General features: G+C 38.5%; 1 protein-coding gene across 1 annotated transcript in view; it reads right to left on the reverse strand.

Moving 5' to 3' along the window:
* Nucleotides 1–11,805, reverse strand: part of DNAH7 (dynein, axonemal, heavy chain 7) — a 260,726-nt gene that overhangs the window by 135,011 nt on the left and 113,910 nt on the right. Inside the window, exons 28-29 of the mRNA XM_010860857.1 lie at nucleotides 3,601–3,813; nucleotides 293–391 (exon numbers count right to left, since the gene is read on the reverse strand). Of these exons, the coding sequence (XP_010859159.1) occupies nucleotides 293–391; nucleotides 3,601–3,813 (312 nt within the window). The remainder of the gene's footprint in view (nucleotides 1–292; nucleotides 392–3,600; nucleotides 3,814–11,805) is intronic.

Here is an 11,805-nt window from a genome sequence, read left to right on the forward strand (position 1 = left end):
CGGGATGGGGAACCATGTATACCTGTGGCGGATTCATTTTGATATTTGGCAAAACTAATACAATTATGTAAAGTTTAAAAATAAAATAAAATTAGAAAAAAAAAAATCCCAAGTTGTTAAAAGTTACTTGTAACAACAAAGCTAGCTAAAAACATTTCAAATAAAACATGGAGTGACCTACCTTTCTCTGTTTTCTACACTGGAAGTTTCTCAATGGGACTTGAAAACTTGGACACTTGATAAATACATTATTAGAAGAGTTTTGATACATTAGAGTAAGAAATGTTCTTACCTCAAAGAGTGGTAAATCGTGGGATAAAAATTTCGGCAAATTTACATCAATAATAGATCTAAGCAGCAGAATTTCTTCATTTTCATTTGGATATTTCAGCTGAAAGAAAATATAGTCATGATGACATCTGCATCTGTTAACCGCACTCCATGCATGTTCATACACACAAGCACCCAGGCCCCAGAGGGCATTCAAACCCATGCAAAGATGTTATTTATTTTCATTTCACTGGGCTGTTATTAATTTTAGAAGCTGACGATTATACTTGTTGAATTTTATACTAGTTTATAATGAAATTTGAAGTTTAACTAACTGCCTTTTCACAGATGCTCTGGGTAAAAAGCTATTGGTCATGATTTTCAGTGAGTTTGGGAGTTGCCATTGCTTCTATCCTGGGTAAGACCTTGCTTGTCCTATGCATTCAAAACCAGCAGTCAGTTGATAAAGTGTAAATAATCATTAAAAATGGGGACTCATTAAAAGATTTAAAGTTAAAACATATAAATATTCACTTATTTGCCCATATTTTGGTGCCAAGGCTTTTTCTCTGAGGGTGGAGTTCTGCACAATTTTTCTTGTACAAAGCAAAAACAATCAATAATGAGTCATCACTCTAGTTTTTTGTGTTTTGTTGTTTCTGTTTTTTAAAGATAATCATTCTCTTCAAAGATACTTAGGAGACAATCTAAATGTAGCATCCTCATGAATTGTTGTTTTTCAGTCTTTCTTTTCTTATCCACACCTAACTCCAACTAAACTTTTTAGCATTTCATCTTTACTCAGTCTTTCTTAAACAAGGAACTCAGTTTTCATAAATACAAACCTCTTCTTTTCATGCTCATATACCATCAGTTTCAATGACAATTAATTAAAGGACATAACAATAATAACATAACCAACTAGCTTCAGAAAGTTTTGGGAACAAGCCACCTGACCATAAGTGGGAGGGCAGGGTGGCATGCCACCTTCTGACTGCACACTTGGTACTAGCATGCTTGAGGGTGTTCCCCCAGCAGAGTGGAGAGGGCTGGTTAATGCACTGTCACTTGAGTGGAGGATGCTTTGGAAAATATATATTAAATTCCAAAACACCCAGGGTTTACTAAAAACGTGGCTGAACTCAATTTGTTGCTCATGCCCATAAGATGGTTCATGTAATTCACAAAAAAATTTGAACTCAGAAATGTTTCTCTCAACTTCTATACTTTATTCAAAATTTCACACCAAAGCTATTCCCGCCATCATCAGCTTAGGTTTCCAGAACCCTCATCCTGTTCTCTGGAATCTTTCTAGTAAATTCCATACTTCTACTTAACTGGCTTTAACTGTACAAAGTCAATGATGCCTGGCAGTTAAGTCCTGCTGTCTCTGAATTACCAGAGCTCCCAAACCTAAAGCTGGCTCTGCTAATATGGACTTTGTCTTTGCATCAACCTAGAATCCCAGGGATGGGGCGCCTGGTGAGCGGCCGTCTATGGGGTCGCACAGAGTCAGACACGACTGAAGCGACTTAGCAGCAGCAGCAGCAGCAACCCCACATCAATTATGAAGTGTCAGAAGTCTGTTTTGTCGAAAGGCTGTCATCTTAAAACAAACATTTAAATTATTTCCTGATAAAATAGAAACAAACTTCAAACTATTCAAGCCAACACATTCAACAATTCTAAATTAGCTTTTGACAAAGAATGATAGGATTCATTTGCAGAATTCATTTGCTGCATAACTTTAATAGTTCAATTCCACAGTCAAGATGTCAGGGATGACATACAGTAGGACAAAGCATTATCCTTCCCATTATCTGACCACAATGCAATCATGACACGTCAGGTTAATACAAATTGTTGCTTCTAGTTGCATTTGTTTATTACTAAAAATAATGACTTGAAGTCATGTTAGACAAATGTGAAATAGAATATCACTACTATATATCAGAATTATTGGTAACATCATCTAGAAGTCAAAAATGCATGCCATTGTTTTTAATCACACAGGATATATTTTAAAATCTCCCAGTCATGAACATGAAAATTTTTATAAGCTACAAGGTTAAAGTTTGCCTTTTGCTGTTAATTAATTCCATGGACAGATGAGCCTGGCAGCCTACAGTCCATAGGGTCTCAAAGAGTTGGACACGACCGAAGCGACTTAGCACACGTGGCCTATCTTGCTTACTTTCATAAAGAAAAAACAAGAGTTATACTTTATGTTTCTACAAAATACTTCCAATGAAAAGTTACCCAAATCTTAAAATATTTGGCCTTTTTATCAATATAATTATGATTCATACTATCTTAAAATGCACACATTATACTGCAAATCCATTACAGGTGGTATGAGTGTGTGCATGCTCATTCATGTCTGACCCTTTGCAACCCCCTGGACTCTAGCCCACCAGGCTCCTTTCTCCGTCCATGGAATTTTCCAGGAAAGAATACTGAAGTAGAATGCCATTTCCTACTCCAGGGGATCTTCCTGACCCAGAGATAGAGCTTGCATCTCTTGTGTCTCCTGCCTTGGCAGGTGGATTTTTTACCACTGCACCTTGCAAATCCATTACTGCTAGTCCATAGTTATTAAATAACAATGTCTAGGAATTTTGTACGTTTGTATTAATTATACATACATTGTTTCTTTTAAAGTTACATATATTCACATAGACTAAATGCTTTCAAAGTATTTCTCAGCAGCAAGGAATTTTATTCCTCAGTAGTACTCAGTTTCATATAATTAAAACTGTGGGATGGAACTCAAATCACTAATCACATGGCTGCTGCTGCTGCTGCTGCTAAGTCACTTCAGTCGTGTCCGATTCTGTGCAACCCCATAAATGGCAGCCCACCAGGCTCCCCCGTCCCTCGGATTCTACAGGCAAGAACACTGGAGTGGTTTGCCATTTCCTTATCCAATGCATGAAAGTGAAAAGTGAAAGGGAAGTCAGTCATGGCCGACTCTTCTCGACCCCGTGGACAGCAGCCCACCAGGCTCGTCCCTCCATGGGATTTTCCAGGCAAGAGTACTGAAGTGGGTTGCCATTGCCTTCTCCAAATCACATGGCTAAGGTTTTACAAATCATAAAATTTCCTTTTTCATGTATGCAAATGATCAACTATTTTAGTACAATAGGGAACTTTTTTTCCAGTTGATGGAACCAATCAGTTATTGGAGCTCTGTAAAGACACATGGTCCTGAGATTTACAAACAGGAAATGAATGAGTTAAGAAGTGGCAAAACCAATACAATATTGTAAAGTTAAAAAATAAAATAAAATAAATAAATAAATAAATAAAGAAGTTACTCGAGTTTTTTACCTTTAGATTCCCGGCAGCGGTAAGCACTGACTTCACAGCTCTCATTCCATAGTCATAGTGATGCTGTGACGACAACTGCTCTGAACACAGGCGATATGTAGCCACAATCTTCACTGACAGTGGCCGAGCTGTGACAAAGCCACAGGAGTACAGGACGATTTCAGCAATCATAGCGTAGTCAGGCACCATCATTGCTACTGTCCGAAAGAGCGCCTATGGGAGTGGAGAAAAGGTGCTTTATAGACAGGCCATCATGAAGATAGCTCGACTCTTTATAGCATGCTACAGTGTTATAGCTTTTTTGTAATAATATTGTTATAATATCCATATCCTATAGATAAAACATTTTAAAATGTGACTTCTTATTATTGTTATATAATGAAGAAACCATTAACTTTTATCCAAATATTTTTTCTGAAATTATGCTTTGAGAACACTTCAAATTTCTGTCATACCTGGGGCTTTGGTGAATTATCAACTTACTTAAGTATTAAGTATCCATTATGTTCTATTCCTTTGTAGAAAGTGACATGTTACAGGGAAAAAGCATCAGACTCTGCTAAGATGTTGGGTTTCTCATTGGAGCTGTTAGAAAGTGGCTGGTATTAGGAGACTATGCTCTAAGTGAAGATCTCTAGATATCTAATTGATTAAGGTAACTCCTAATAACAAGGGTATGTTACATAAGTGATGAATTTTGAGATATTTTTTAACCTTTTTGAGTCTTCAGTCACCATGTCAGTTCAAGCATAATAAAGGGAAAAAAGCTGAAAACAAGTATGGGATGATTATTATTAGAGATAAATCCATTTTCCTAATTCTAAGATAATTTTTCCTCATGGTATTTTAAATGTTGTGGGACAAATGTTGTGTGATGGAAGGCAAACAGAAAACTAAATATATTTGGAAAGAATAAGAAAATTTAACTTTAAAAGGTGAGTTTCAATCAGAACTTATTTCAATAGCTCAAGCATGAAAACATGGTTTTCCTACACTAAAGCAGGAGAACAACAGTGTTACATAAAATTACAATTATATTCAAATAATGAATAATAATTGTATGGAATTACAGTCACATTCAGACAGGTTATAAATACCTTTTGGGAACTAGCTAAGTTACGGAAAACACAAGGCAGTAGAGAATAAGGACATTTTGCCTTAGTGATCTGTTATGACACTTAACTGAGAAGAAAAGACTTGCATCAAGCAAGATCCTTCCAATGCATTACATTAATTACTAGCTAGAGGTCTTAGCATTGCTATTTTATCAATAAGTTTAGAATTCAAGAAAGGAAAGAATAAAATATTAAAAGTATAGAGCATGAACAAATAATTTGTAACAGAGATGTTTAAGCATGTGCTTAAAACTACTACATACCTGGGGGGGGGGGTGGAATGCAAGAGAATTATTATAAAGTTGGTACCTCTTTTAAAAGGTAGGTTCTCAACAACTTTTTTTTAATCAATAAAATAGAGAATGAATGAATGAACTAGTGATTTAGCTGGTCAATGCCTAAGTTAGGGTGATACAAACTTTCTTTTATGTTGTTCAGTCACTAAGTCATGTCCAATTTTTTGTGATTGCATGGACTGTAGCATGCCAGCCTTCCCTGTCCTCCACTATCTCCCAGACTTTGACCAAATTCATGTCCACTGAGTCAGTGATGCTATCTGACCATCTCATCCACTGCCTCCCCCTTCTCCTTTTGCCTTCAGTCTTTCTCAGCATCAGGGTTGGAGCTTCAGCAAGAGTCCTCCCAATGAATATTCAGGGTTGATTTCCTTTGGTATTAACTGGTTTGATCTCCTTGCTGTCCAAGGGACTCTCAAGAGTTTTCTCCAGCACCATATTTAAAAAGGATTAATTCTTCAGCACCCTGCCTTCTTAATGGTTCAATTCTCACATCCGTACATAACTACTGGAAAAACCATACCTTTGACTATAGGGAGCCTTTGTCAGCAAGGTGGTGTCTCTGCCTTTTAATTAGCTGTCTAGGTTTGTCATGCTGTCTCGGTTGGTCATAACTTTTCTTCCAAGGAGCAAGTTTCTTTTAATTTCATGGCTGCCGTCACTACCTGCAGTGATTTTGGAGCCCCAAAAAATAAAGTCTGTCACTGTTTCCACTGTTTCCCCATCTATTTGCCATGAAGTGATGGGACCAGATGCCATGATCTTAGTTTTCTGAATGTTGAGTTTTAAGCCAACTTTTTCACTCTCCTATACAGCATATTAAAAAGCAGAGACATTACTTTACCAAGAAAGGTCCATCTAGTCAAAGCTATGGTTTTTCTAGTAGTCATGTATGGATGTGAAAGTTGGACTATATAGAAAGTTGAGTGCCAAAGAATTGATGTTTTTGAACTGTGGTGTTGGAGAAGACTCTTGAGAGTCCCTTGGACTGCAAGGAGATGCAACCAGTCCATCCTAAAGGAGATCAGTCCTGAATACTCATTGGAAGGACTGATACTGAAGCTGAAACTCCAGTACTTTGGCCATCTGATGCAAAGAACTGACTCATTAGAAAAGACCCTGATGCTGGGAAAGACTGAAGGCAGGAGAAGGGAATGACAGAGGATGAGATGGTTGGATGGCATCACCGACTCAATGGACATGAGTTTGTGTAAACTCCAGGAGTTGGTGATGGACAGGGAGGCCTGTTGTGCTGGAGTCTATGGGGTCACAAAGAGTTGGACACGACTGAGCGACTGAACTGAACTGAACTGAGGTTTGTCATAACTTTCCTCCCAAGAAGTAGGCGTCTTTTAATTTCATGGCACAGTCATCGTCCACAGTCATTTTGGAGCCCAAGAAAATAAAACTTGTCATTGCTTCCACCTTTTCCTTCTATTTGCCATGAAGTGATGGGACAGGATGCCATGATCTTAGTTTTTTGAATGTTGAGTTTTAAATCCGTTTTTTCACTCTCCTCTTTCACCCTCATCAAGTGACTCTTTAGTTCCTCTTCACTTTCTGCCATTAGAGTGACATGAGATACATATCTGAGGTTGTTGGTATTTCTCCCGGCAATCTTGATTCCAGCTTGTGCTTCATCCAGCACAGTATTTCACATGATGTGCTCTACATATAAGTTAAAAAAGCAGGGTGACAATATACAACCTTCTCATATTCCTTTCCCAATTTTGAACCAGTCCATTGTTCCGTGTCTGGTTCTAACTGTTGCTTCTTGACCTGCATACAGGTTTCTCAAGAGACATGTAAGGAGGTCTGGTATTCCCATTTCTTGAAGAATTTTCCACAGTTTGTTGTGATCTATACAGTCAAAGGCTTTAGCATAGCCAATGAAGCAGATGTTTTTCTGGAACTCTCTTGCTTTCTCCATGACCCAACAAATGCTGGCAATTTAATCTCTGGTTCCTTTGCCTTTTGTAAACCCAGCTTGTACATCTGGACGTTCTCGGCTCACGTTTTGCTGAAGCCTAGCTTGAAGGATTTTGAGCATTACCTTGCTGGCATGTGAAATGAACACAACTGTATGGTAGTTTGAACATTCTTTGGCATTGTCCTTCTTTGGTCCCAGAATGATAACTCACCTTCCCCAGTCCTGTGGCCAGTGCTGAGTATTCCAAATTTGCTGACATACTGAGTGCAGCATTTTAACAGTATCATCTTTTAGGATTTGAAATAGCTCAGCTGGAATTCCATCACCTCCACTAGCTTTGTTCATAATAACGCTTCCTAAAGTCTACTTGACCTCACACTCCAGGATGTCCGCCTCTAAGTAAGTGACCAAACCATAGTGGTCATTAAGATATTTTTTGCTTTCCTTATTTGTATTCTTGCTACCTCTTCTTAATCTCATCTGCTTCTGTTAGGTCCTTGCCATTTATGTCCTTTATCATGAGCATCCTTGCATGAAATGAAAGGGTAATTTAGTGCTTTAAAAATTAATTTGGATTCTGGCTTACCCCATGGCATACTTTCTTGTGTGTAAAAAAAAAAAAAAAAAGAACGGGAAAGTATAGATCCAGGTAAACTGCCAGAGCTTGAATAAATTCCAGTACATGTAATCAGTGTTAGCATTACCCTCCATGTTTACCTCAGCAGAAATAAACGATTGAGAATAATTATTCTACTGCCTCTGCCCTATAGGGTGGAAGAAGAAGGGCAATACATAAGGAATTATAAATACTTCCTAGAGGAGGCTTTCAAAGAACTACATGTTTGGAAGAACAACAACAAAATCTCAAGCAGTAACTTGTTACCATTTCTTCCTTTAGAGATTAGAAATAGATTTCATAATGCTGCGACCTGTTCAGAAATGAGCTAGGTTTTGCTTGAGTGAAATGGAGGATTCAGGATCTATTTCACTTTTTTTCTCTGTACTAACGGAGTGTTTCACACTGCTTACTCTGAGGAAAGCTATGTATCAGAATGTGTTAGCATCTGCAAATCCTCCTGACTGTAGAACAAAACCCTCAATGAACCCCTGACTTCTTGTTCACCTGGAACACCAGACTCCCTCAAATCTCCCCAGACGCTCACACGTCCTTTAGCTCCTACTTCTGTCTTCTGTCATGCAAAGCAGCCTTGTGTCACAGAGGCCAGGCTCCGTCACTGGAACTGAGCCCAGTTTCACTTGCATTTTCTTCTTCTTGTGCCTTTAGAGTTGGATGCCACAATGTATCATGTTATTGACTTTGTGACATCAGAAGATATAGAATATGCCTATTTTCCATACTACCCAAAGCAATCTATGAATTTAATGCGATCCCCATCACATTACTCATAACATTTTCCACAGAACTAAATCCTAAAATTTATATCACAAAGAGTGTGACATGACTTAGTGACTGAACATAGAAGACTCAGAATTGCCAAAGCAATCCTGAGGAAAAAGAACAAAGCTGGAGGCATACCCACCCAGACTTCAGACAATACTACAAGACTCCATTAATCAAAATAGCACAAAAACAGACATATCAATGGAACAGAATGGACAGCCCAGAAGTAAACCCACACACCTACAGTCAATCTTTGACAAAGAAGGCAAGAATATACAATGGTGAAAAGATAGTCTCTTTAGCAAGTAGTGTTAGAAAAGTTAGACAGCCACTTGTAAATCAAAGAAGTCATAACATTCCCTCCCATTTTACAAACACCAAAAGAAAAAAAAAGTCAAAATGGCTTAAAGACTTAAATATAAGACAGGATATCATAGAACTCCTAGAAGAAAACACAGGCAAAACATTCTCTGACATAAATTGTACCAATATTTTCTTAAGTCAGTCTTCCAAGGCAATGGAAATAGAGGCAAAAATGAACAAATGGGAATAATCAAACTTAAAAACTTTTGCACAGTAAAGGAAACCATAAATAAAATGAAAAGACAACCAACAGACTGGGAGAAAATATTTGCAAACAATGCAACCAACGGGGGCTTAATTTCCAAAATATACAAACATCTCATATAACTCAACAGCAAAAAAGCAAAAACCCAATCAAAAAATGAGCAGAAGACCTAAATAAATATTTCTCCAAAGAACATACATATAGCCAATAGGCATCTGAAAAGATGCTCAACTTCTCTAATTAGTAGAGAAATACAAATCAAAACTCCAGTGAGGTATCCCCTCACAGTGGTCAGAATGATCATCATATAAAGGTCTACAAATAATAAAAGCTGGAGAGGGTGTGGAGAAAAGGGAACCCTCCTTCATGGTTGGTGGGAATGTGAATTTGTGCAGCCACCATGGAAAACTGTACAGAGGTACTCCATAAACTAAAAAGAGTTGCCATAGGCTCCAGCAATCCAACTCCTGGGCATACAGCTAGGGGAAAAAAATGAAAATTCTAATTTGAGAAGATAAATGCACCCCAATGTTCACAGCAGCACTATTTACAACAGCCAAGACATGGAAACAACCCAACTGACCATAAGCTGATGACTGAAATAAGAATATGTTTTATATATATATATATATGTTTAAGAATATGTGAGACATATATACATCATATATTTATATAGAGAAAGAGCTATCACAATGGTGATAGGTGAAACATTGCAGTAAGACATGTAAGAGAATACTGAAGAGGGGTGGGAGCAAGGCATGGCCATAGCACTGGCCAGGAACAGCAGGAGTTACAAGACTGGTTTTGGTAACTGGCTGAAAATGCTGGGTGAAGAAGAGGGAAGCTTCAAGGATGATCCTGAAGACATTAAAACACTTTCTGGGTCTCAGCAGGCTTTAAATAGATAGTTTTCAGACATTTAATCATGTCTGATTGTCTGCAGGCCAATGCATGAGCTGTAGCCTGCCAGGCTCCTCCATCCATGGAATTTTCCAGGCAAGAATACTGGAGTGGGATGCCATTTCCTACTCCAGGAAATCTTCCCAACTCAGGGATCGAACCCGTGTCTCTTGCTTCTTCTGCATTGGCAGATGGATTCTTTATCACTAGTCCCATCTGGGAAGCCCGTACATTTATATCTATATATCTTTCATTTCAGGCTAAGACATTTTTCCAAATTGTTAGGCACTTCCATATATACTTGAAAAGACATGTTTTATAGCAGCTCTAACCAAGAAGACTGCACAAAAGGAACAATGCAAACAACAAAAACCTATTTGAATTTGAGAACAGCTTTTGACCTAAAATAGAAAGAAACTATTCCAAGCACCACTGTTTCAAAATGCACAATAAATAAAACATGGAGGAGTCCACACAGGGCATTAACAGACTCGACCCATGATGGCCCCAGATATTTTGCCTTTACGAATACTTATGTATTCAGATTAATCCTACTGAATAAAAGAAAAACATGAGTGAATAAAAAAATTAGACCAAAAGAGCTTTCCAAATGTATCAGTTCAGTTCAGTCACTCAGTCGTGTCCGACTCTTTGCGACCCCATGAACTGCAGCATGCCAGGCCTCCCTGTCCATCAACAACTCCTGGAGTCTATCCAAACTCATGTCCATTGAGTCGGTGATGCCATCCAAACATCTCATCCTCTGTCGTCCCTGCTCCTCCTGCCCTCAATCTTTCCCAACATCAGGGTCTTTTCCAATGAGTCAGCTCTTTGCATCAGGTGGCCAAAGTATTGGAGTTTCAGCTTCAACATTAGTCCTTCCAATGAACACCCAGGACTGATCTCCTTTAGGATGGATTGGTTGGATCTTCTTGCAGTCCAAGGGAATCTCAAGAGCCTTCTCCAACACCACAGTTCAAAAGCATCAATTCTTCGGCGCTCAGCTTTCTTTATAGTCCAACTCTCACATCCATACATGACCACTGGAAAAACCACAGCCTTGACTAGACAGACCTTTGTTAACAAAGTAATGTCTCTGCTTTTTAACATGCTGTCTAGGTTGGTCATAACTTTCCTTCCAAGGAGTAAGCGTCTTTTAATTTCATGGCTGCAATCACCATCTACTGTGATTTTGGAGCCCAGAAAAATAAAGTCAGCCACTGTTTCCACTGTTTCCCCATCTGTTTGCCATGAAGTGATGCGACCAGATGCCACGATCTTAGTTTTCTGAATGTTGAGCTTTAAGCCAACTTTTTCACTCTCCTCTTTCATTTTCATCAAGAGGCTCTTTAATTCTTTTTCGCTTTCTGCCATAAGGGTGGTGTCATCTGCATATCTGACGTTATTGATATTTTTTCCCAACAATCTTGATTCCAGCTTGTGCTTCCTCCAGCCCAGCATTTCTCATGATGTTCTCTGCATATAAGTTAAATAAACAGGGTGACAATATACAGCCTTGACGTACTCCTTTTCCTATTTGGAACCAGTTTGTTGTTCCATGTCCAATTCTAACTGTTGCTTCCTGACTTGCATACAAATTTCTCAAGAGGCAGATCAGGTGGTCTGGTATTCCCTTCTCTTTCAGAATTTCCACAGTTTATTGTGATCCACACAGTCAAAGGCTTTGGCATAGTCAATAAAGCAGAAATAGATGTTTTTCTGGAACTCTCTTGCTTTTCCCATGATCCAGCGGATGTTGGCAATTTGATCTCTGTTCCTCTGCCTTTTCTAAAACCAGCTTGAACATCTGGAAGTTCAGGGTTCACATATTGCTGAAGCCTGGCTTGGAGAATTTTGAGCATTACTTTACTAGCGTGTGAGATGAGTGCAATTGTGCGGTAGTTTCAGCATTCTTTGGCATTGCCTTTCTTTGGGATTGGAATGAAAACTGACCTTTTCCAGTCCTGTGGCCACTGCTGAGTTTTCCAAATTTG

The sequence above is a fragment of the Bison bison genome, unplaced genomic scaffold (assembly GCF_000754665.1).
Source record: "Bison bison bison isolate TAMUID 2011002044 unplaced genomic scaffold, Bison_UMD1.0 scf7180017864471, whole genome shotgun sequence".
NCBI classification, from domain to species: Eukaryota; Metazoa; Chordata; class Mammalia; order Artiodactyla; family Bovidae; genus Bison; species Bison bison.